This window comes from Microcaecilia unicolor, chromosome 4, assembly GCF_901765095.1.
Source record: "Microcaecilia unicolor chromosome 4, aMicUni1.1, whole genome shotgun sequence".
In the NCBI taxonomy this organism is placed as follows: Eukaryota; Metazoa; Chordata; class Amphibia; order Gymnophiona; family Siphonopidae; genus Microcaecilia; species Microcaecilia unicolor.
Window position 1 is genome coordinate 263381275 of NC_044034.1, and position 27023 is coordinate 263408297.

Here is a 27023-nt window from a genome sequence, read left to right on the forward strand (position 1 = left end):
TGTGACAATAGTGTAGACTGATGACCCCTTCTTTCGCCAACTCTCGCACGTTGTGGTATTTCGTTGCGATGTGCTTGGTGCGTGACTGAACCTTGTCATTCTGTGACAGTCGGATGCAGCTCTGATTATCTTCCATTATCTGGATTGGTCTCTGTTCAGCTATTCCGAAATCCAGCAAAAGTTTTTCAATCCACATCAGTTCTCTGCACGCTTCCGATACGGCCACGTATTCAGCTTCTGTAGAAGACAGACTCACAATACTTTGTTTATGACTGGCCCATGAAATTTGTACATTTCCATACATAAACACATATCCACTTGTGGATTTATAGTCAGAATGATCCCCTGCCCAATCTGAATCACAGTAACATATTAGTTTTGGATTACTATTGGCTGAAATCTTTAATTTACAATCAATGGTACCCTTTAAATACCTTACCATCCTTTTAACTGCAGTCCAATCTGATTTGGTAGGTGAGCTGACCCTTCTGCTCAAAATTCCTACTGCATTTGCTATATCAGCCCTGTATGTGGTAGCTAGATATAAAAGCTTACCTATGGCTGATCTATATTGGATGTTATCTGGTAAAGGTTCTCTTACTGTTTCATCCTTCAGAAAATCAGTGATCATGGGAGTGCTTACAACTTGGGCATCTTGCATACCTAAACTTTCAATAAGCTCATTTATTTTCTGCTTCTGGCTTAGAAGATAAGAACCATCATTTTGTTTCTCAATTTCTATACCAAGATAGTATGACACATTACCAAGTTCTTTTATCTCAACATTGAGGTTTAAATATTTTACAATGTCCTTGTACTCTTGCTCACTTTTGCTTGCAATGAGCAGATCATCAACAAAAGCTAAAATGTATGCATATTGTCCATTTGTGCACCTAGTGTACAAGCATTTATCTGCTTCACCTTGCTTAAATCCTAAATTTGTCAATATTTCATGCAATCTATCATTCCAACATTTTGCACTTTGCTTTAATCCATAAAGACCTTTGTTTAATTTACACACTAGCTGTCTTTGTTTTGTATTTATGAAACCTGTTGGCTGTTCCATGTACAAGTCTTCAGTTATATCTCCGTGAAGAAACGCTGTTTTCACATCAATGTGGTTGACTTGCATGCCTTTTGAGACTGCAATGCTCAGAAGTGTTCTTATTGTCGTGTGTTTCACTACAGGTGCAAACACTTCATCAAAATCTTCTCCATATTTTTGAAGATATCCCTTTGCGACTAATCTGGCTTTATACCTTTCCACTTTTCCTTGTGCATTCCTTTTTAACTTGAATACCCATTTGCATCCTATAGCTTTCTTGCCAGGAGGTAATTTTGTAAGAATCCAAGTATTATTTTTATCCAATGCATCAATTTCTTCTTGTGCAGCTTTATGCCATTCAGCAGCTTCTTCTGCTGGCATTTTCTCAATCTCATCCCATGTTAAGGGCTCTTGAGCTTCTGCTGACTCTGTTAGGTAAGACAGTCTTGGGGGTGGAACACCTTTGTTTTCCCTGGATGAGCGTCTGACAACAGGTTGGTCTGACCTTTCCGCATCCTCTAAATCTGAGAGTACTTCTCCAATTGATTCCCCTTCCCCAACTGTACTGTCTTCTTCAATGATCCTTTCTGTGTCTGTTTCCTCTGCCTGTTCCTCGTTAGATACAGGTGAGTTGCTTTCAGACATCTGCCTTGGTATGGCATTTATATACACTGGCATGTCTATTATGGTTCTAGTTTCATATTCTGGATGATAAGGCTCATCTGGGATAATCCAGCCTTTATCAACCCTTTTGTTTTCATCAAAATATGTAACATGTCTTATGCCAACAATGCCAGTTTTCAGATTCAAAATTCTATATCCTTTGTGTCCTGGAGCATAGCCAACTAAAATGCCCCTTTCTGTTGTGGAATCCAGCTTATGCCTTCTTTGCTTTGGTACATGAGCATATGCTGTACTTCCAAATGTTCTTATGTGTGACAGGTTTGGCTTCCTACCATGCCATGTCTCATGTGGTGTGCGCTCAGCGCCTTTAGTTGGCATTCTGTTTTGTAGGTACACTGCTGTGAGAATGGCTTCTCCCCATAGTCTTTTAGGGAGATTGCTATCTGACAGCATACATCTGGTCATTTCCACAATTGACCTAAATTTTCTCTCTGCAACAGAATTTTGCTCTGGTGTATAAGCTACTGTTGTGATATGCTGAATGCCTTCTTGTTCTAGAAATGTGCGCATGCTTTGTGAAGTGAACTCACCACCATTGTCGGTCTGAAGAACCTTTGGTTTTCTTTCAAATTTGTTGCTCACCATGGCTACGTATTTCTTCAGCATGTCTGTGACTTGACTTTTTTCTTTCAGCAAATAGGCCACACAATATCTAGAGAAATCATCCAAGAATATTAGCACAAATCTGTTATTTCCCAATGATGGGATATTAAACGGTCCACATAAGTCACTGTGTATTAAGTCCAGCACTTTATTACTCCTATTTCCTGTGTATGCAGGAAATGAGGGTCTCACACCTTTTTGAGTAACACAGTCTATGCATTTCTCCATTTTACCAGCATCTGCACTTATCTGAATGCCGGTGGCCAGTTGCTTACTGTAAAGATCCTGGATCACCTTAGAATCACGATGTCCCAGGCGGCGGTGCCAGATTTCCAGACTACATTTTCCATCATTCTTCCTTACTTGCGCCATATGTGAGGCTTCACCTGAAATGCTCAGTTTATAAACATCATTATGCATAAAAGCTTCAGCATACACTTCATCATTTTTAGAGATTGTGCACTTACTGTTTTCAAAATGAATCACAAATCCCTTCTTATCTAATGTAGATACACTAAGCATATTGCAAACTGCTTGGGGAATATACAAGACATCACTTACAGGAATTTCTTTAACTTCATTAGACACTTTGCATTTTAAGAATCCAATACCTTTTGCTTGGATCTTAGCAGTCCCTGCGTTTGCAGTTTTAAGAATACCTTCCTCTGGACACATTTCCTGAAAGAAATCTTTACAATTGGTTAAATGGCATGTGCTCCCTGAATCCAAAATCCAAGTACTTTCATTTGAATTATTATTTACCATAGTCAAAGATTTTTCTGCCATTAGAAAGCCCTTGTGTTTATCTTTGTCCTTCATACATTTCCTGGTTTGAAAATTCTTTAGTTCCATTGGCTTAGGTGAGCTAGAGGGAGTGTTTTGTGTTTCCTTACACCATTTAGATACATGTCCCTCCTTTCCACATGAGTAGCAAATCAGCTTGCCCTTGGGTGGAGTTTTCCCATAGCTCCGCCTTCCTCTGTTCTTTGCCAAGAAATTTGTTTCATTTCTCTCTGACTTGCTTTGAGAACACATCTCCTCAGAATCATTTATTATGCATTCCTGCCTTAGTTTTGATGTTGCCTGTTCAAAAGATTGCCCTTCAATGGCCTCATTTACAGACCTAAAAACATCAAACTTCTTTGATAGTGAGGTAAAAAGAAATGCTCTTTTCAATGCATCACACATGGGAATTCCAGAAAGTTCTAACTTTTGAAATGAAGACATAAGATACATAATGTGATCATTACATTTACTTTTATCCCTTAATTTGGTTTCATTCAACTCTGCCAACCAAATTGGTTGCTGCTTTGCATATGTAGTTGCATACATAGTTCTCAGTTTATATAAAATGTCCTTTGGTGTATCTTTTCCCTCCACTAATATGGCTTGTTTCTCTGAGAGAGCTTCCAAAAGCATGCACTTCACATAATAGTTTGCATTGTCCCATTCAGCCATATTTTCAGCTGTTCTGTCTTGGTCTAAGCATATATTTAATCCTTTTGCTCGAAGGAGACATATGAATCTTAGTTCCCACTGCTGATAATTAAACTCAGTTAATTTAGGCACCTTGAGAGAATAGAACAATGGTGAATTTCTTCCCTCAGCCATTTTCTTAGCCTTCTGTCTGCTGTGTGGGGGGAGAGAGAGACAGACTGAATCTTTCCTTTAAAACTTAAGAGAAAAATGTGGCCTTTTTTTTTTTCTGCCTGGTAATATTTCTCTTCTTTTTCAATTCCTGGCCCTGGGCCCATAACCCTTTTGTTGGATTATTTGTAGTAAATAATTAGCAGATTTTAGTACACACAGCTTCAGCTTTAGAAATGTTAATTTCTTTCTTCATCTCTCTCTCATTCACCCCTGAATAATTCACTGCTGAGTCACTTTAAAGTTGAAGTAACAAAACATCTGTTTACTCACAGTTTGCAGTTAGATTATAATCAGACAGGCTTATATATACATATTACTATACATTTGTATTATCAGCTCCTTCCATGTGCTTAGATGGTAATGGATGCTCACACCACCATAGATCCTCTCAGGTTAGGAGAGAACATGAGCTCCATGTGCTCCATGTGCTGCATGTGCTGCATCTGCTGTGTCTGCAGTGTCTAACCCCCACAGGAAGTTGCATAGCTGTGTGACCTCTCTAAGTAATTCACATCAGAGGTCACAGAGTAATCACAGAGAAATAATAGGTGACAGGCAATGCATGTAAAATACAATACATTCCAACATCCTTCACCTCACTTTTTAACCATAGTAACATAGTAGATGACGGCAGAAAAAGATCTGCACGGTCCATCCAGTCTGCCCAACAAGATAACTCATATTTGCTGCTTTTTGTGTATACCCTACTTTGATTTGTACCTGTGCTCTTCAGGGCACAGACCGTATAAGTCTGCCCCGCACTATCCCCGCCTCCCAATCACCAGCCCCACCTCCCAACCACTGGCTCTGGCACAGGCACAGACTGTATAAGTCTGCCCAGCACTATCCTCACCTCCCCACCACCAGCCCTGCCTCCCAAACACCGGCTCTGGCACAGACCGTACAAGTCTGTCCAGCACTATCCCCGCCTCCCAACCACCAGTCCCGCTTCCCACCACCGGCTCTGGCACAGACCGTATAAGTCTGCCCAGCCCTATCCCCGCCTCCCAACCACCAGCCCTGCCTCCCGATCTTGACTAAGCTCCTGAGGATCCATTCCTTCGGCACAGGATTCCTTTATGCTTATCCCATGCATGTTTGAATTCCGTTACCGTTTTCATTTCCACCACCTCCTGCGGGAGGGCATTCCAAGCATCCACTACTCTCTCCATGAAAAAATACTTCCTGACATTTTTCTTGAGTCTGCCAGCTGTCGTTTGATCTTCCGTCCTCCTTTTTTAATACGTGGAATATATTTGGCCTGGACTTCCAGGATGGTGTTTTTGAACAGCATCCACGCCCAATGTAAATTTTTGACCCTCGCAGCCACTCCTCTAAGTTTTTTTTTTCACCTCCCAGGACATCGTATCTGGTCTGCAGATGAACACTTCTGTACTCCTTAGAATAGAATCACCAGCCACCATTACCTTTCGAGTATTAGTGGTCACTGATCCAGCAACTTTGGGGATTTTGAGCTACAATTTCTCCTCTCTCTGCGATGCTCTCACCTCTTCAGTTTGAAGCTTCCTTTATCTGTGCTCTAAATTGATGTTATGCCAAGCTCTAATATGCAACCTAAAATATTAAACTAGACTAGCACTATTTATACAGATGGACTTTAGCTTTCAAGTCCTTCTGTATAAACCCTAACAGAGATTAAAATGCTACATTATTATCTAAACTGACTTTGCTAAATAGGTAGAGTAATTTAACAAAAAAAAGACAAATTACCAGTTTAACCCCAAGTTTACCTTTTCCAATGTTTGAATGCAATTTCCAACAGGTAAGATACACCAGTGAATTTTTCTTCCCCTCAGTAGGTCCGCTCTACAGCACCTCTTCAGTGGCTCTCTCAGTAATATCCTGTGAGAAATCCTGAGAGATGAAAGGAATTTACCACTAAATCCAGCCTAACTTCAGTCTCATTTTCAACATGAATAGTTCTTGACAAATAACACCTTGATATACCAATACCATCCACACTGAAGATGTTCAGAACTCCCACCCAAACCTCCAGTTCTGCCAATTCACATACTCCCACCTCTCCCTATTTTTTCCTCTACAGGCAAACACTCCATATCTCTCCTTTTTCTCCCCACCACCAGGCAGATACCTTCACATCCTCTGTCTCTTCCCCCTCCCCTGTGGCACTCATCCAGCTTTCAAGTCCTTCTGTTACCTTTGCTGTGTGTGTGGGGGGGGGGGTGCTCTTCAGTAACCAGAAGGATAGAACAGAATTTCACTAACTGTGAGTCAGGAACCCTCCCCCCCCCCAAAAAAAAATGAGTTAACAAAACCCATGTTTGTGGCGAGCTGTCTACAGTAATATCATTATTTGTATCTCCGTGTTGGGGGGGGGGCGGGATTTACAATTTTATTTGGCCGTGATCATGAAGTCATCGCCACAAAATATTGACAAACACTGGGATAGAATTTCCCAGCAGTCTCAGTCTATTCCTTCATGGCTATAGCATGGTTTTTTCCTAGCATCAGGATATAAAAGGCAGCAGGTGCGCACAGCCCTGCAGTAGCCATCCCCTGCATAGGTTTCCATGATAAAAGGAAACTTGTGAAGGAATGGGGGTGAGGTCACCACAGAGCCTGTAAGCATGTGCTGGCTTATAAGACTTGCACTGAAGATTCAGCAGACAGTAAATCAGCCCTGAATTTGACACCCTGCTCACCCCAGTACAGTATGCAGGAGCACAATGTACACTCTTGAGGGCCAGCCCTTCAAGCGTGGGGACATGCTTAAAGGACAAAGGCAATGGGAGAACACCACAAACTGAATAATACTGGTGATGGCATGATAGGCAGCTCCATATGGAAGACAGGTGGACTGCCGGTATCATCTTCTGTACAATAAAAGAATGTGAAATGTCATACACCATAAGGTCATGGTGTAGCAGATGAAACACCCAGGCTCAGAATAAACCATTGTAATCAGGGCCGGCGTTAGGGGATGACAATCAGGGCAACTGCCCTGGGTGCCCATGTCACAGTGGGCTACATACTTACCTCAAGCTGAAGGAAACATAGTCTGAAAATGGGGTTTAGGGTCACCTCCCCAGTTTCTGCCCATGGCCCCTGCATGTCTAAGGCCAGCCCTGATTGTAATACTAACCTGAATGCAGAGTTGGATTCCTGCGTCACTTCTACTATTCTAGGGCATGAATGAATCATGCTGCTATTTTTTTTAGATCTTGGCATCCGTTGACTTCAGTATCAAATCAATACCTTGCTTGGCACAGAAAAACAGCTGCCATTATCATGTTTGTGGATAGAATGGAAAAGGGTTGGTTGATCCGTCAAGAAGATGGGGAAAACCAGGTTGCAAAATCACTGAAGCATCTCTAAGAATGAGACTGAAGTCTCCACTAGAATGATGATTTCCGTACTAGAAAGGGAAAGCATTCTAGAGAATTGATGGATAATTAACACCTGTTCTTAGGTCTTTATCTATAACACCCTGTCAGGGAAAACTGTGTATTTAAAAGACAGCAATTAAGAGTACATAGACCATAGTTGAGTTGTGACAGATGTTTTCAGGATGGATTATTTCAGGCTGTTTTACCCCTAGGTTAATTAAGTCAATTATTTTGTAAATGCAGTTTGTATCGTGATGACGTATTAACCTCCTTTTGATGTTCTCTGTTTTCTAGCACACTCTTCCATTCAGGCGCAGGAGAGACCCACAGCAACAGTTTCACCAATAAGAACCCAGAGCTCTCCATCTCGCCTCCCAGCTAACGTAATCCGACCACATTCCATGGTATCACCGCAGCACCTCCATCAGGCTGTCGCCATCACTACGCAAGGTGCCCCCGGGCCACCACATTGTACCAGGTCACCTATCCCCTTGACTTCAGCAGCGGCAGCCATTACTCCTCCAAACGTTAATGCGGCCAATTTAAATGGGGAAGTGTTAAATGGACCTATCAGCAGCTTGGCAACTTCCAGCCCAACAAACGCAGCTGGTAAAACAGAAGAGCGGAAGAATGAGAAGGTAAGAACATTTAGTGTCCTTTATGAAGGAATCTCTTATTTCTCAGAATGCCTGACTACGGGGGTCTCTCCTCCGATCTGTTTTATTTCCTGCTTCTTTGGTATTTTGGCTCATTTGACATCAGAACTCGCAAGAGACACACCAGTTCTGTTTTTTTACTTCCATACTTTTGATAACTCATGTTACAGAGCAGATACTACAGCATTGGGTGTGTGTGGGGGGGGGGGGGGGGGGGGGGCAGTGAAGAGCATCAGTGCACAGAGAGACTGATGCAGAAAGTAGAGCCACAGGCAGATGTCTGCTTCTACCGCAAGCGTAATACCATGGCATGCAGCAAGCTAATTGTAGGCAAATTTTATGCGTGCAGAACTTGCATGCAAATCGGGGGGAGTCTGCCGCATGCTGTGCACAAAGGTTTTGTGGTAAGTGTGACTTTTTGTGCCCGTCTTGGAACAGAAATGAAAGTGTCAACACACATCAGTGCCTGTTCAACCTCACAAAAATTTCTACAATGTAAACTCTTTGTAAGGCTGATATTTATGAGCAGAAAAACAGACGCCATTGTGGCTGACACTCTCATTTTTGTTCCAACATGCGCTCAAGCTGTGTTACCTCCCATTTGTTTTTTAAACTAATTGCAAAAAAAAATACAAAACTGGCAGTTAAGTCTTCTCCACTAACCCTTCTATGCTGCCCTGGACCTGGCCAAAAATTTCTTGCATTGTCCATGCAGCAAAAGCCACTGTTTCTTTCTTTGCATTCCCTGGAATAGTTAATGGCCTCATTACCATACATTTTAAGGCAGTGTGAGGACAGGTCTTCTTCACGATTAACATCCACATTCAGTTCCTCTCTGCATTGATTGGCCATTAACGTTTGCGCACAACCCGCGGTAACTGTGCGGCTAGGCTTTTTGCATCAGCCCCAGAAAAACAACAGCCACCTAAACTCAAAAGTATAATCAGTGTTTTAAATCACTCTGGTGATTCACACATTTATGCAAAAGACTGTACATTAAATAATAGACATTTTAACAGGGTTAATAAATGACCGGCTTTGTGTTCAAATCTATCTATACCCAATTATAAAGCCATAGTAAGTCCCGCTTTTCAACATAACTGTTTATTTTGGGGATTCAGTCTTTTGAATTTTGAAGTTGTTTTACTCGCTTTGTATGAACACCTCTGTCAGTACTCTGCATTAGCCACTTCAGTGCTGTGATTTTATTAGAGAAAAGGAGCTTAGGGAGCAAGGTAAAGTCTTTATCCTTGGAAAAGGAAAATGAATAAAAGTTATAACTGCTAACTCAAGGACTCTTTTCTCTTCCCTCTGTCAGCCGTACTCATTGAAGATGAAAATGTTTAATAAGCTGCAGTGCTTCTCCTATTAAGCTTATCCTTTCTGCTTTAATGCCCATGTAGCCATTCATTTTGCAACACTCCCTAACTGCTAGGAGGGTTCCCAGGAGAACCCATGCATTTTGCAATTGTTCCCTCCTGCTGGCTTTTATTACAGTGGCCTTGTAAAACAACTACAGAGTTTGCTGCTGTGTGCTGCTGAGAGACAGAGGGGAGGGGGGAGCCTCAACAAATGGGGAGGGGCAGTGGGGAAGTATAGAAGACAGAAATGGAAGCACAGGGCAGAAGAAAAAAGGAGAGAGATTCAGAGGGTGGTTATAAGGGGGAGAGGGGAAAGGGCAGGCAGGGGGAGAGAATAGAGAGAGAGAATGATTTAGGAAACACCAGAATGAAGAGGTGAGGAGGGGAGTGAAAAGGGCAAATGGGGCAGAAAGGGGGGAGGATGGGGGAGGCGCTTGAGGAGAGAGAGCCAGAGGGATCATTGGAGAAGCAGAGAGGGAAGGCTGGGGGAGGGGAGAAGGGAAGATAACTTTGGGGACGCAGGTAAGAGAAAAATGACTGGGTGGAAATGAGAAGGAATGGAAGGAAGAAGTTAGGAATAAAGAATGAAATGTGTAACATGAGGGTTGGAAGAAGTAGAGAAAAAAGAAAAGAAATGAGACGTGATGTCGAAGAGAGAAAAAAGAGCTGTAGAAAGGAGGAGAGTCTGAGAGGAGAAGGAGAAACAAGAAGATGAAAGCAGAGAATAAAGAGCAGCACAATATGAAAGAAAATGGTTTGTTTTTCATTTTAACTATCTGATTCTGTGGCTTTATAAAGTTATATGTATGTCTAAAAGTCTAACACTAATACCTGATAGTGACTGTGGTCTACTTTTCCTATGTCCTGTAAATTTGGGGGGGGGGGGCGGCATGTTGCATACTCTAACATGCTTCTGTCCTTTGTACCCCCACACCCCTGTTTTTCTGAAGTTCCTAATCTCAGAGCTGACATGACCCAGGTGGCAAGCAGCAAAGGATGGTAAATCCACCTTTTCTCCACCATTTCCCCCTCCTTCCTGATCACCTTCTGCAGCACTGCTCAGTTCCTCAATTACAGAGGTGGCTCATCCCGATGCTGGAGATTTGCCACCACAATGCTGGAGATTGCATTCATGAATGACATGTAATATATTTCAAACTCAATTATCTCAAACACTTAATACTAAACCACATACAAACCTATGGAAACAATTTAGCTGTATTTAAAGAACCCTCATCTGGCAGTATCTCATGATTTAAACTTGATCACACACGTGTCTACTATAAAGACAACTACCTCAACACACAACAGATTCTGCAACATTTTCTAAAACCCTGCCTGATGTCACGACAAACTAAAATTAAATTAAAGTTTTGGTGTCACCTCAGTAAGGCCAACACATAATCCCTCCACTACAAAACACTATGCAGAAACTTGTGTAAAAACACATTCAGAACCTTACCATACCTTAACAGCACTAGCTCCCAAGACTCAAAAAGTGACAACCTTACCTATGAAATGGCAGCACTGTAAATATCCGTGTTTCCCCGAAAATAGGACATCCTCCGAAAATAAGACCTAGTAGAAGTCTTGCTGCAATTTAAGTACATAAGTACATAAGTAGTGCCATACTGGGAAAGACCAAAGGTCCATCTAGCCCAGCATCCTGTCACCGACAGTGGCCAATCCAGGTCAAGGGCACCTGGCACGCTCCCCAAACGTAAAAACATTCCAGACAAGTTATACCTAAAAATGCGGAATTTTTCCAAGTCCATTTAATAGCGGTCTATGGACTTGTCCTTTAGGAATCTATCTAACCCCTTTTTAAACTCCGTCAAGCTAACCGCCCGTACCACGTTCTCCGGCAATGAATTCCAGAGTCTAATTACACGTTGGGTGAAGAAAAATTTTCTCGGATTCGTTTTAAATTTACCACACTGTAGCTTCAACTCATGCCCTCTAGTCCTAGTATTTTTGGATAGCGTGAACAGTCGCTTCACATCCACCCGATCCATTCCACTCATTATTTTATACACTTCTATCATATCTCCCCTCAGCCGTCTCTTCTCCAAGCTGAAAAGCCCTAGCCTTCTCAGCCTCTCTTCATAGGAAAGTCGTCCCATCCCCACTATCATTTTCGTCGCCCTTCGCTGTACCTTTTCCAATTCTACTATATCTTTTTTGAGATACGGAGACCAGTACTGAACACAATACTCCAGGTGCGGTCGCACCATGGAGCGATACAACGGCATTATAACATCCGCACACCTGGACTCCATACCCTTCCTAATAACACCCAACATTCTATTCGCTTTCCTAGCCGCAGCAGCACACTGAGCAGAAGGTTTCAGCGTATCATCGACGACGACACCCAGATCCCTTTCTTGATCCGTAACTCCTAACGTGGAACCTTGCAAGACGTAGCTATAATTCGGGTTCCTCTTACCCACATGCATCACTTTGCACTTGTCAACATTGAACTTCATCTGCCACTTGCACGCCCATTCTCCCAGTCTCGCAAGGTCCTCCTGTAATCGTTCACATTCCTCCTGCGACTTGACGACCCTGAATAATTTTGTGTCATCGGCGAATTTAATTACCTCACTAGTTATTCCCATCTCTAGGTCATTTATAAATACATTAAAAAGCAACGGACCCAGCACAGACCCCTGCGGGACCCCACTAACTACCCTCCTCCACTGAGAATACTGGCCACGCAATCCTACTCTCTGCTTCCTATCTTTCAACCAGTTCTTAATCCATAATAATACCCTACCTCCGATTCCATGACTCTGCAATTTCTTCAGGAGTCTTTCGTGCGGCACTTTGTCAAACGCCTTCTGAAAATCCAGATATACAATATCAACCGGCTCCCCATTGTCCACATGTTTGCTTACCCCCTCAAAAAAATGCATTAGATTGGTGAGGCAAGACTTCCCTTCACTAAATCCGTGCTGACTTTGTCTCATCAGTCCATGTTTTGTATATGCTCTGCAATTTTATTCTTAATAATAGCCTCCACCATCTTGCCCGCACCGACGTCAGACTCACCGGTCTATAATTTCCCGGATCTCCTCTGGCACCTTTCTTAAAAATCGGAGTAACATTGGCTACCCTCCAGTCTTCCGGTATTACACTCGATTTTAGGGACAGATTGCATATTTCTAACAGTAGCTCCGCAAGTTCATTTTTTAGTTCTATTAATACTCTGGGATGAATACCATCAGGTCCCGGTGATTTACTACTCTTCAGCTTGCTGAACTGACCCATTACATCCTCCAAGGTTACAGAGAATTTGTTTAGTTTCTCCGACTCCCCCGCTTCAAATATTCTTTCCGGCACCGGTGTCCCCCCCAAATCCTCCTCGGTGAAGACCGAAGCAAAGAATTCATTTAATTTCTCCGCTACGGCTTTGTCCTCCTTGATCGCCCCTTTAACACCATTTTCGTCCAGCGGCCCAACCGACTCTTTGGCCGGTTTCCTGCTTTTAATGTATCTAAAAAAGTTTTTACTATGTATTTTTGCTTCCAACGCTAATTTCTTCTCAAAGTCCTTTTTTGCCCTCCTTATCTCCGCTTTGCATTTGGCTTGGCATTCCTTATGATCTGTCCTGTTACTTTCAGTTGGTTCTCTTCTCCACTTTCTGAAGGATTGTTTTTTGGCTCTAATGATTTCCTTTATCTTACTGTTTAGCCACGCCGGCTGACGTTTAGTCTTTTTTCCCTTTTTTCTAATACGTGGAATATATTTGTCCTGAACCTCCAGGATGGTGTTTTTAAACAGCATCCACGCCTGATGCAAGTTTTTTACTCTGCGAGCTGCTCCTTTCAGTCTTTTTTTCACCATTTTTCTCATTTTGTCGTAATCACCTTTTCTATAGTTAAACGCTAGCGTACTTGATTTCCTAGTTTCACTTCCTTCAATGCCAATATCAAAACCGATCATATTATGATCACTGTTATCAAGCGGCCCTCGTATCGTTACCCCCTGCACTAGATCATGAGCACCACTAAGGACTAAGTCTAGTATTTTTCCTTCTCTTGTCGGCTCCTGAACTAGCTGTTCCATGAAGCTGTCCTTGATTTCATCAAGAAATCTTATGTCCCTTAAGTGTACAGATGTTACATTAACCCAGTCTATATGCGGGTAATTGAAATCCCCCATTATTATTGTGTTGCCCAGTTTGTTTGCGTCCCTGATTTCCTTTAACATTTCCGCATCCGTCTGTTCGTCCTGGCCAGGCGGACGGTAGTACACTCCTATCACTATCCTTTTCCCCTTTGCACATGGAATTTCAATCCACAGTGATTCCAAGGAGTGTTTTGCTTCCTGCAGAATTTTCAATCTATTTGATTCAAGGCTCTCGTTAATATACAATGCTACCCCTCCACCAATCCGATTCACCCTATCACTACGATATAATTTGTACCCCGGTATGACAGTGTCCCACTGGTTATCCTCCTTCCACCAGGTCTCAGAGATGCCTATTATATCTAATTTTTCATTTAGTGCAATATATTCTAACTCCCCCATCTTATTTCTTAGGCTCCTGGCATTCGCATATAGACATTTCAAACTATGTTTGTTGTTCCTAAGTACATCATGCTTAGTACTTGACTGTATTAACTGGCAATCTTTTGTCTGATTTTTATTGTTATTTAAAGATACCCGATCTACTACAATCTCTTTTGCAACCTCACTATCAGGATACTCTATCTTCCCTGTTATGGTGATATCTTTGAAAGATACCTTATCCCGAACCATGCTCTTTTGAGCGACTGTCGGCCTTCCCCCCATTTCTAGTTTAAAAGCTGCTCTATCTCCTTCTTAAACGCCGATGCCAGCAGCCTGGTCCCACTCTGGTTAAGATGGAGCCCATCCTTTCGGAATAGGCTCCCCCTTCCCCAGAATGTTGCCCAGTTCCTAACAAATCTAAAGCCCTCCTCCCTGCACCATCGTCTCATCCACGCATTGAGACTCTGGAGCTCTGCCTGTCTCTTGGGCCCTGCGCGTGGCACAGGTAGCATTTCAGAAAATGCTACCCTGGAGGATCTGGATTTCAGCTTTCTACCTAAGAGCCTAAATTTTGCTTCCAGAACCTCTCTCCCACATTTTCCTATGTCATTGGTACCCACATGTACCAAGACAGCGGACTCCTCCCCAGCACTATAAGGCCTCCCCTGAAAATAAGACCTAGCAGGGGAGGCCTTATTTTTCGGGGAAACATCGGGGTCACCCCCCACCCGAGATCGCCGGCTCCCCCCCGAGATCGCCGGCTCCCCCCGCACTCAGTCGCTCCCGGAACTAAGCTCTTAAACGCTTCCTTTCACCATTTATCTTCGCACTCGCAGCAAGCAGTTACGTTACGTCAGGCGAGGGTGGGACACGGAAGGAAGGAGTGGCCTGCCCTGCTTGCTGCGAGTGCGAAGATGAATGGTGAAAGGAAGCGTTTAAGAGGTTAGTTCCGGGAGCGACTGTGGGCACGGGGAGCCGGTGATCGAGGGTGGGGGGGGCGACCTCAGGTGGGGGGGGGGCGACCCGATGTTTCCCCGAAAAATAAGGCCTCCCCTGAAAATAAGACCTAGCGGGTCTTGGGGAGCAAAAATTAATATAAGACAGTGTCTTATTTTCGGGGAAACACGGTACCATGCCCTAAAACACCAATACACACTAACTATTAGAACAAACACAAAACAAACACAACTACAACAAGATTTCTACACAGGCACTACATGTTAGTAGAGTACCACACCTTATTTCAGTGATTCCCTAACTGGGTTCCACGGAACCCTAGGGATCCTCAAACTCTCTTCAGAGGTTCCTTAAGATATTAGATTGTAGAAACTGTTTGTACAAACATATATATGTTGATATAAATTGAGGATCCGGTGTATGAAAAAATATTTTAGGGATTCTGCCTTAGTAAAAAGTTTGAGACTCACTGCCTTAGTTAGACACACAAAACCCAAATAGACCTTCAACAAATATGAAACAAGGGACTACACATCAGTAATAGAGGTATGAAGGCAAGAAACTGAATTGCAAACCTTAGGAAGTCTGACTCTGCACACAACAATAATAGATAGAAATTGAAATGCAAAATACCAGAGATGTGCATTTTCAAAAGCTGATATATTCCAATTAATACATTCAGAATAAAATAGTTTTTTCTACCTCTGTTGTCCGAGCATTTATTTTTATATTTGTATTGGTCCCAGTGTCTCTTTTCTGATTTTTTCCTTTCTATGCAGGGTCTCTGTCCATTTGACTTTTCTTTTCTCTCCACCATCTTCCCTATGCATCCCTATCTGTCTTGTCCAGCATTTCTCCTCTGTATCCCTGTCTCTATCCCTCTTTCCCTCCATGTTCAATATCTGCCCTTCCAGTGTCCTTATCCTCTATTTTCAGCATCTCTCCTCTACGCCCCTATCTTGACCTGTCCTGCAGTCTATATACCTTCCTCTGTGATCAGTATCCCCCCACCCCCATGTTCAATATTGTCCCTGTGTGTTCCTATTTCCTCTCTGTCCAGCATTGTTCTTGTGTCTCTTTCCCTATGTTCCCTCCATGCCCAGTATGTCTTCTCTATCTTCCTGTCCCTCCTCTCTCTTTTCCCTTCCTCCCACACCTCACAGCCCCTATCTCCTAATCTCTACCCAGGGGCCAATAATTTATTTATTGAGATTTAATAACCACCTTTATGAAGAGGTTCACCCAATGCAGTGTACAGCAGGTAGAGTTTAACATCAAACTTACAATTTTGTTAACAGCATAACAATATCTCTCTCCTTCACCTTGTTTCTTCCCCCCCCCCCCCCCCCACCCATATATATCTCCTTCTTGGGTCCAGTGTCTTTCTCCCCTCTCTTCCTCTCCTCCACTCTCAGTCTCTCTCTCCCCCTACTCCCCCCTCAACTGGTCCAGTACCTCCCCCTCTCCATCTTCTTGGTCCAGCACTTCTTCCTATCTGTCCCTCCCTCCAGTAGAGAAGCACCTCCTTCATTTGATCTCACTATCCCTTGGTTCCAGCACCTCTCTTTCCCTATCCATCTCACAGATTCAGCGTCTGCCCCCTTTCCTCCCCCTCCCATTTCCAGCACCTGTCCCCTTTCCTTCCACCTTCCCGGTTCCAGCACCCCTCCCCTTTCTCCTCCCTCCCTTCCTGGTTCCAGCCTCTGTCTCCTTTCTCCTTCCATCCTCTCCCTCCCTTTGGTCCCTGTCACTTTTTCCCCTTGCCAGTTGGTAGAAGGTGGAAGTAGTGGAGACAAAAACAGTATCTGAACTCAAGAGAGCTTGGGACAAGTACATAGGATAGGAAGAGTAGATGGCATGGATGGGCAGACTAGATAGGCCATGAAAGTCTTTATCTGCCTACATTTTTAATTTAATATGCCCCATATGTACTTGCTGCAAGCACAAAGAATCCCTTCCCCTATGAGCTTATCATAATTGAAGGTGATTTTCAAAGCCATTTACTTGTGCAAACTGGCCTTGCTGAAAATTGCCCACCTCGGCCCTGCCAAAAGTACACTCAGGATTCACAACCTCTATACTTGTCGGGTTTTCCTAGGAGCATGTTTAGGGTGGGTGAGTAAAACAGAGTGCACACTAGTTCACACCCACAAGCCCACACCCACACCCTCCTTCAATTGCACACAGAGAGAAACTGCCCAGATGTTATTTTTTGAAAATTAGCTGAAAAGTACATGCGGTGCCTGCGTACGTTTACATCTGTTTCAGACTGCTTAAAATTGCTTCCTGTAGGGATAATTCTATAAGGAGCCACTTAATGGTAGGTAGCAGAAAGGCACATAAATAGTGGTGTGGTAGTGGAAGAGTAGCCTAATGGTTACTGCAATGGACTAAGATCCAGGTGGACCAGATACAATTCCCACTGCAGCTCCTTGTGATCCTGGGCAAGTCTCCTAACCCCCCATTGCCCTAAGTACAAAAGCTTAGATTGTGCACCCACTAGGGACAGAGAAACGTACCTGTATATAATAAGCAAAACACTTTGGTTGTACCATAGAAAGGCGGTATATGAAATGCATTTCCCTTATCATTCTAGTCTTCTAGGCACATAAGTGGACTCATAGAATTACAACAAGCAGAATAGTATGCATTCTAGCAGCAGGAGTTCTGGAGCTCTAACACAAGTCACTAACATGAGACCATGCCAGGAAAGGTATCCTAGCTGGCTGGTTGTATTATCCAAGGGGGGCACACCTCCTTTAGGAAGGGCTGCTGAGAGACAAAACTGGGCCTGGGGCATAAAATCTTTGGGCCCTGCCCCACCACCACCACTCCTGCCACTACTCCCCCCCCCCCCCCCCCCCCCCCCCCCCCCCCGGCCACTGCCACTTTTCTCTCCTCCCTTCCTCCTCCCCACTGGTCTCATCTACAGGTTCCTGCAACAGGCAGCAATTAACAATCAGAGGCCTTCTCCGACTCCAAGGCCTTCTGCTGCTGCGTCCCACCCTACTACTACTACTACTGTTTAGCATTTCTATAGCGCTACAAGGCGTACGCAGCGCTGCACAAACATAGAAGAAAGACAGTCCCTCCTCAAAGAGCTTACAATCTAATAGACAAAAAATAAAGTAAGCAAATCAAATCAATTAATGTGTACAGGAAGGAGGAGAGGAGGGTAGGTGGACGCTAAACAGGGAGGGCAGGATGCAGCTGAAGGAAGGTCACTGCTGGTTGTAGGATCATGTAGGTGAGACCTGCAGGGAGGAAGAAGACGGGAAGGGAAGAAAGTTTACTGCAAGAACAAAACTTTCTACTGTTCCTGCTTTGTGGTAAAAAGTTTTGTACCCATATCCGCGGTGATTGTTGGCGTGACAGCCCTCCGAAGGCCTGGAACCGGGCTCTCCTTGGAGGGCAGCCCGGGGAATTCCCCCCCCCCCCCCCCCCCCTTTCAGCGGCCCTGCCTTTAGGGCCACCAAGAGTGCTGGTTTGCCGAGTGCTGGTTTGCCAAGTGGGAGGAGCTTTGAAATACTAAAATGTCCTTGCATGAAACAGAAAGTAGGACAATGATGGGGAATCCAGCCTGATCATGAAAAACATTTTCACTGCTATTGCTGCTTTAACAGCCTCATCAATATTGCTATTTTGTTTAGAAAATGACCATTTCCCTCATTAAGTGAAACAGAAAGGGAGGGAGTGGGATAAAGTATGACCTGATTTTACACTGGACTACTACGTGAAAACTCAGACTCTTGAAAAAAACATGTGTAACATAATTCAACGTCTGTGTGTAAATATGCAGATAATGAAAGCCAGCACAGGGGCCGTGTGCATTCCAAGCCTGTTAGACACATCACAAACATGTTCCTGTGCCTGGTATTTACACATCTCATGCATTATTGTTCAGAGCTTTTTATTGGATACCTCAGCCCCTGGCATCGCATGCTAAGTGCATAGGGAAAGCAAATCGCATATTTCTGTTTGGACTCTTCAGCTATCCATGTGATGTGTTGTCTCTCTGAGCATCTCTGGAATGAGAGGATTGCACAGAGTAGATGTTTTTAGTCTGTACAGAAGAATGGTTTATTTAAAGGATTTTTTAAAAAACATGTATTCTTCAATAGGTCTGGCAAGTATAAATAAGTATGTCAACCACTTGGAAGCAGGCTTCTTCCTGACAAAAAACAGGAATGCTGGTATTAAGGGGAGTAGTTATCAACTTGGGCTACCGTTGAGATGGGTTATTTTACCACTGTCTGGTGCTGTTTTAGCACAGGTTCCATTTTATGCAATGGGACCTAGTTACTAAGACTGTAACTGGAGTTAACAGTAAAATAAACCATCTTAACACTGATAACTTCTCCCTTAAATCTCTCTTGGGCCTGCTCCCAGCTGTCAGTACTTTTTGTGTTTACTAACAATGCTTGTGAAGTGTGAGTTGTAGATACGAAATACAGCTATAATATCTCTCAAATTATTAGCACCATTGTGAGACCAACTGTCATATGAATGAGCTAAAACTACTCTTGGCAAAGGGGTTATTCAGTGATGCAAAATTTGTTTATTTTTATCATTTATATACAGCCTATTAATACTAAGCAGTTAACAGCAAAACACATAAAATCTCAATTATAAAATCATTAAAATACAATTTGACATGGACAAACATGGCTCTGCCAACTAACAAATTATCAAATATTACCTAACATACATTGAGGGGCATTTTCGATCAGGGACGCCCATCTCTAAGGGCGCCCATCTTCGAGGACAACGCCACGAAGGGGTGTGGCCAAGTGTATTTTCGAAACGAGATGGGCGTCCATCTTTCGTTTTGATAATACGGTTGGGGGTGCACAAATCTCGGCCTAAATGCTGAGATCACCGGATTTAGAGATGGGCGCCCTCGGTTTTCCCCCATAATGGAAACCGATGGTGCCCATCTCAAAAACAAATAAATCCAACACATTTGGTCATGGGAGGGCCCAGGATTCGTAGTGCACTGGTCCCCCTCACATGCCAGGACACCAAACGGGCACCCTATGGGGCACTACAGTGGACTTCACAAATTGCTCCCAGGTACATAGCTCCCTTACCTTGGGTGCTAAGCCCCCCCAAACCCCCCCAAAACCCACTCCCCACAACTATACACCACTACCATAGCCCTAAGGGGTGAAGGGGGGCACATACATGTGGGTACAGTGGGTTTCGGGTGGGTTTTGGAGGGCTCCCATTTTCCAACACAAGTGGAACAGGTAGGGGGGGATGGGCCTGGGTCCGCCTGCCTGAAGTCCACTGCACCCACTAAAACTGCTCCAGGGACCTGCATGCTGCTGTCATGGAGCTGGATATGACATTTGAGGCTTGCATTGAGGCTGGCAAAAAAGTTTTGAAAGTTGTTTTTTTGAGGGTGGGAGGGGGTTAGTGACCACTGGGGGAGGGGAGGTGATCTCCGATTCCCTTCAGTGGTTATCTGGTCAGTTCGGGCACTTTTTTGGGGCTTGGACCTGAAAAAAAAGGGACCAAATTTTTGCCACGGACGCCCTTCTTTTTTCCATTATCGGCCGAGGGCACCCATCTCTTAACCATGCCCCGGCACGCCCTTGTCCCGCCTTCGCTACCCTTCCGACATGCCCCTGGGAACTTCAGCCGTCCCGGCGACGGAAAACAGTTGGGGACGCCCAAAATCGGCTTTTGATTATGCCGATTCTGGCGCCCCTGAGAGAAGGGCGCTCATCTCCCGAAAAATGGGCGCCCTTCTCTTTCGAAAATGAGCTGGATTGTCATCCATAGTTGCGTCTTCTATTTTCTATACTGTGCCATATTTTTGCTTGTCTTAAAAACTATATTAAATCAGTAACAGTTGAATCTTTCAGATGTTAAAGGCTTCTGCAAAAATTAAGGCTTCTGGCTGCTTTCTAAATAGAGATTTATCTGCCAGTAGCCTTAGTGTAACAGCAACTGTTTCCACATAACCAGCCATGCAATTGAAAAGGTACAATTTCTGGTGTCTTCAAAGTGAGTTTTATAGACTGTGGGACTTGAGTTCCTTCTGAGCAGAGTGCTCTCAGAGGTCTATATATGTTCAAAATGGATGTCAAATAAGAAAGGACATGATTCTGTAAAGATTTGTGAATCAATAATAAAATCTTAAATTTGATTCTCTTGAGCAGGCAGTCAATGTACCTTATAAAGAATTGGAGTTTGGCTTGCTCCTAGATGTTATTTCAGTAAAACCAAAAGTACAGCATTACTGTAGTCAACTGTGGCCAGTACAAGGCTATGTGGAACTGCTCTGAAATCATCAAAGGATAAACATCGGTTTTAATTTAGCCAGTTTACAAAATGTTGAGAGATACAACAATCTGTTAACACTTAATATACTGTGGACTGCAATATACTGCAAGACCACTGTATGACACTGTTCTGTTTTAAGGGTTCGAGTACTGTGTGTTACTTTCTATTTATTTCCTGTTATTACCGATCCTATAACAGAATGCATTCTATTCTGTCTCAAGTAATAATGAACTGAAAAACCCTATGTACTAAATAAATGTTCTGGCTCAGTTTCCTGCTGCATCTTGTTCTTGATTATGGTAGAACAAGCTCACTCTAATAAAATTAACCTGCATTGAGCATTACATTAGATTATGAGAGATAGTTCAAAGATTTATTCTTTATCAGAGCTCCAGCAAATGTCATTTTCATTTTGTTCCCAATTGATGCTCTAGTACATAGAAACACAAAAATTGACTGTAAGTTGCCAGACGTGTCCCTACTGCAACATCGCAGACCCTTCTTAATCTCCCGTTCTTCTCTCACTGATGAGGATCCTCAATCCTATGTCTTCTTCAGGTCCAATGGCTAGTGGCAAGGTGCAAACGGTGCAGTCTCACCACTCAAATATCTGTGTTCTTCTTATTGGAAAGAAACTAGCTGTGTTCAGAGCATTCTGAAGTCTCATTGTACCCCACTCCCTTATTTGTTTGGTACTAATAAGAGCTCCCTGAATTTCTCATTGTAAATGTCCATGCCTGCAAAGTAGGCCCAATTTCTGCCACTTACATTGTTGGTTTTTAAAAATAAGTGGGTGCCTGAAAATGGGCTTTACCCTAGGGGCCCCTTACAAAGGGGCAGATTATTGTAAGGCACATTTTCTTTGCTTGGTATTTCTTTATCAGTTTTTGTTCCCCTTCTATATGGTTTGCACCGCTTGCTATGTTTTGCTTTGTTAAAAAGTGAATAAAAATGGCTTTTACAATACATCACTTCCTTCCATCTTAGAAGCTGGGGTTTTGGTGTGTATTTTATTTATTTATTGTTTGTTTGTTTGTTTTTTGTTTTATTTTTTAGGAGGTGAGGGTTTGCTCATTTCTGTAGATTAATATAGATTTTTTTTAACTTAAAACCTAAAACGTTTCTTCCAAGGTATCTTATAATGGCACACCACAGCTATATATTAGAACATTTCAATAAACTTACCTCAGGCACCATCATTTCATTAAAAAAATATCCCCTCAACTAGAAATTTTTAAATATATTGTACTCGTATGCAGTGAGAGACTGTTTGTGTATCCGTTGACAAAAGAAGTCAATGAAGTCTCATCTCATTCTAATCATCACCTTTTTTGACATTTGAAAGACTAGTCATTGCATCCATATATAGTAAACAAAGTTTTGGAACCAAAAACATTACCAAATTGCACTTATCTAAAAAAGAAGCTGCTGCTTCCAAATTCTTAAGTTCGAACCTGGCCCATGTTTCGCCAACGGCTTCCTTAGGAAATCTGCTATGAAAACAGGCTTCTTGAGTCATGCATACAGACTTTTTATTTAGTTTTCAAAATTTCAGCCAACAGAAAACATCAAGCATGATATAGCTCATAATGAAAGCTTCAGTTTGGTTTTTTTTAGATATGTTTTGGTTCTAAGTGAAATCTAAAACTTTTTTGTTTAATGTGTATTGACACTTTGATTAGTCTTTGAAACGTCAAAAAATGTGTGGTTAGAATGAGATGATACTCCACTGACTTGATCAATGCACAAACAGTCTCTCACTGCATATGAGAACAATAATATATTTTTTAAAAATTCTAGTTGATTGTATCCTATATAATAATTTCTCAATCTGCGTCCCTGGACAGTTGGCTGGCTAGGTTCGTAACCGTATGCAAATGAGCTACTACGTAATAGCCTGTGGTAGCGGCTGCCATACACTGATGCCGACACAGCCCATTCACTTTGAAATGTGAGCAAGTGCAAAGTGATGCACGAAACTTAAATACTACGTGCCATTTTCAGCTAGATCTCGTTTCCATGGAAAGGGGTTTTGTATGCATTGAAAACTCCAGAATAAACTATTTCAGCTATCTGACTATATTTCACATCCATTTTGTAGTTGGTTTTCAAATATATTGTGAGAAAGATAAAATGATTATATTTTAGAGAAAAAAGGAATTATCCCCTTTCTGTATAAATCATGGCAGTATACTGTATCTAGTATTAAAACTGAAGCATCCCCTAAGTGCAGTGCTGTACTTGATGGAGCTCCTGGGAGCCTCTTGCTAAACTTATTTTATGAAAACAGAGTGTCTCACTGATTAAAGCTGTGAATGTCTCTTGATAAGAAATTGGTAGCATACCAGTGCCTCGGACTGCACAGTCTACCTTGCCTAAGCATTCTGAATAAGACCCTAGCACTTTTGCAGCAGGGCAGTAGGAGATTCTTCAACGGCTTGGGCATTTCTGCTGCACTGTTTTTGAAATTCTTCACTGAATCATCAGGCTTGATCTTCTTGGAAGTCTTTTCCTTTGTAATTAGTTTCTAAGAGGTGCTTCTTATTTCTCCTCTTGTGCCCATTCTCGAGCTTTTCTGAGTATACTCCTTTTCCATGTGATAATGTCTATCACATGGAAAAAGCATACATAGCCGAATTGTATTTCTGCAACTTAAAAAAAACAATTCATTGTACTTGGCATGAATGGTAGTTAAACCTTAAGACCCAAGTGTCCTTTCATTCGATATCCCAGTAATTAAATGGAAGTTGTAATTGCGGATTATAAAGATACAGTGTCAGTGACTAACTAAAGGGCATGATTGAAGTATGGTTAGCCTTGTGAGTCAATATCAGACGTGAACTGAAATACAGATTGAAACATAGTCTAAGTAAAAAGTTATTTAAATTAAAAGTTGTGGTGGTCATAGTATTTGGGCATTCTTGAATAGTTGGGATGTATCTGGATTTTAATCGTTAGTTGGCATTAAACTCAAACCAGATCTCCTATTTCAGTGGAATTATAGAATCATTGTTTTAGAGTCATCAGTAATCTAAACCATTTGGGAGATTGAGTTGGTCTAAATCAGAGCTTCTGAAACTGTGTGTCGGGACCTCAAACGGGATCACAAAACCCGCATTTGGGGTCACGACCTAGGTGGGCTGACCATAGGCGTATCATTATTCTGCACCTCAAGTGGGAGGAGGGATTACACAATTTTATTTGGCCATAATCATGGGGTCAGAGCCACAAAAAGATTGGGAAGCTCTGATCTAAATCTATACTGGTTGATATTCAACTGGCATTGGTGATCATTTTTTAAAATGCTGAACATTGCCAGCTAAGTTAAGCTTGGATATTCAGTGCCGGACCATGTCCGGGCACTGGCATTGTATATTTGAGCATATCCAGCCATGTGCAGGCCACTGGTAAATATCCGGGTTCTGACTGATATTCAGCCGAAACCCAGATAAGACACTTGTCCAGGTCCCAGCTGAATATGAACCGTGACTTGTTTATCACTGAGCTGCCTTTAAGCAGCACATGTGGCAGATCCTCCACTCCCCCTCCCTGTTCTGATCCTTCATCGTGGCCTCCAAGCCAACACTCCTCTACTCTTTTCGCTTGCCCCAATCCTTCCATTCCCCCTGCCACCTCTGAGACTTAATCAGTCTAATGGTCCTGGGTGGGAGCAGTCCATCTGACAGGAAGCTCAAGCACACGAGGTAGAATGGAAAAGGGGAAATTGGGTAGCGGTGGGAGGAGAACAGGGTAAGGGGTAGTCCTAGGGGGCAACTGTCAGACAGTCCTGGAGGTCAGCCAGAAGAACTGAATGCTTCATTGAACAATCAGTACCCAGAAACTTGATGAAATCTGAACTTTACCAGCTGTATCATGCAGCAAAAAGTGCAATAAATAAATAAATAAATAAAAAGCCACACAAGTTTAGCTTTCATTACGATAAAGTAGAGGTTTTTGTCAATGAAAACACCTTATTTTATCAACCGCTCTAAGGATAGAATTCAAGAATCACTTCCTGTACCAGGAAGCAACAGATCAGACATCAAATCCAGCCTGCAGTCAGTTACACTGACATGATTCACAAGGGCTTGGAGCAATTGAAATAGGAATGGAGAGATGTGAAGATCCAGAAGCACTGTGAAGTATCTAAGATGAGGCATTAAGCTGGAGGCATAACCTTACTGGAATAACTGATGCACCTGGAAGAGATCATTTCTGAAGAGACTTGCAAGTATTGCAACCTGGACTCTCAACTTGGGAAGAGACAAGGCTTACTAAAACAATGTATAGCTGTGTTATAACAAACATTTTATAAAGGCCATAAGGCTGCATGGTATGGGTCAGAATGAATTTCTATGCAACATGCAGTATTAGGGAGAATATAAGAGATGTCATGCTTTCCAAGCAATTAGGAATAAACATATGTTCAGAGTTGTTATAATTGATGCTAAAATCTAATGGTTTTACCATGCCTTTGTTATATGTAAACATGCACGTATAGACCAACTCAACATGACAAAGGTCAACCTCCCATTTGAACCTATTGCTCTTCAGGGAGTAATAAGACACCTACAGGAATCTTGGAGGTAAGAAATTAAGGGGTCCTTTTACTAAAGCTTAGCAGACACTAAGGTGCGCTGAAAAATGGCCTGCGCTGTTGTAGCCGCTTGTATTGGACGTGCTCAGATCCATTTTTCAGTGCGCCTGCAAAAAAACGCCTTTTTTTGGCCGAAAATGGACATGCAGCAAAATAAAAATTGGTGCGCATCCATTTTGGGCCTGGCACCTTACCGCCACCCATCGTATTAACCGGGCAGTAATTGTTAGCACATGTACACTGCCAATTACCGCCCAGTTAGCACCACGTGGTAGAAAATGCACCATGCATGTAAAAAATGGAATTACCTGCCAAAGCACGCGGTAACTGGGCGATAGTTCCACATTGATGCATGTAGATGCCTACATGCCTTAGTAAAAGGGTCCCTTACTGAATTAGTGCACAGTAAATGTGAAGAAGCCTATAGGTATAAAATGGGCTTCTTAGCATTAAGCGCACACTAAACTTTAGTAAAAGGGCCCCTAGATGCACTGTGAGAGATATATAGGGCTGCAGGAATGTAAACTAGAGTAAACTTAATTCTATAATTGTAAAAAAGCACATTATTAACTGGAGAGTGAATTGCCATACCGAGTCAAACCAAAGTTCCATCTAGCCCAGCATCATGTTTCCAGTAATAATCTGAGAGGATCCCAAAAAGTAGCAAGAATCTATGCTACTTACTCCCAGGGATGAGAAGTAGCTTTCCCCAGGCCTACCGTAATGGTTTATGGGCTTTTCTTTCAGGAACTTGTCCAAACCATTTAAAAACCCAGCTGCACTAACTACTTTCACTGCTTCCAGTAGTGTCATTTGTCTTCCCGATATTTGTCATAAGCAACAGTCCCTCTTTTCATAAGTTGTGTTGAGCTTGACTCATCAGCTGATTCATTTGGACTCCCCATGTAGACATGGCAGTCATTCCTAGCATCCTGTCATTATTCACTTGTATCACAACTCTATTGCAGAAAGCATCTGCCCAGAAGCTCTCTTGGGAAAAAGAGATGGGGCATACAGGAATTCAGGCTCAAGGGCTTTACTGCCAACCCTTCTCTATGACCACCCAGCACTGGCCTTGATAGATTCTCCTGAATCAGTCTTAATGGACTCAGAGCTGTAGATGGGCTCCACTTTTGAATGTGGTGGCCCTTCATAACAAATGGCAAACCACTTTGTTTAAAAAAAAATCCAGAATACCCAATTTTCTTTGGCTCTGATTTCTGCATTGAATAACCCTGTCCCAAGCTTAACTTCTTTATATTCCTTGTAGCAGGGCCAACAATGTGGAACGCACTT

General features: G+C 42.7%; 1 protein-coding gene across 1 annotated transcript in view; it reads left to right on the top strand.

Annotated features, from left to right (window-relative positions):
* SH3RF3 (SH3 domain containing ring finger 3) overlaps window positions 1-27023 on the top strand; it is a 793875-nt gene that overhangs the window by 718637 nt on the left and 48215 nt on the right. Inside the window, exon 8 of the mRNA XM_030201480.1 lies at window positions 7645-7988. Within this exon, the coding sequence (XP_030057340.1) occupies window positions 7645-7988 (344 nt within the window). The remainder of the gene's footprint in view (window positions 1-7644; window positions 7989-27023) is intronic.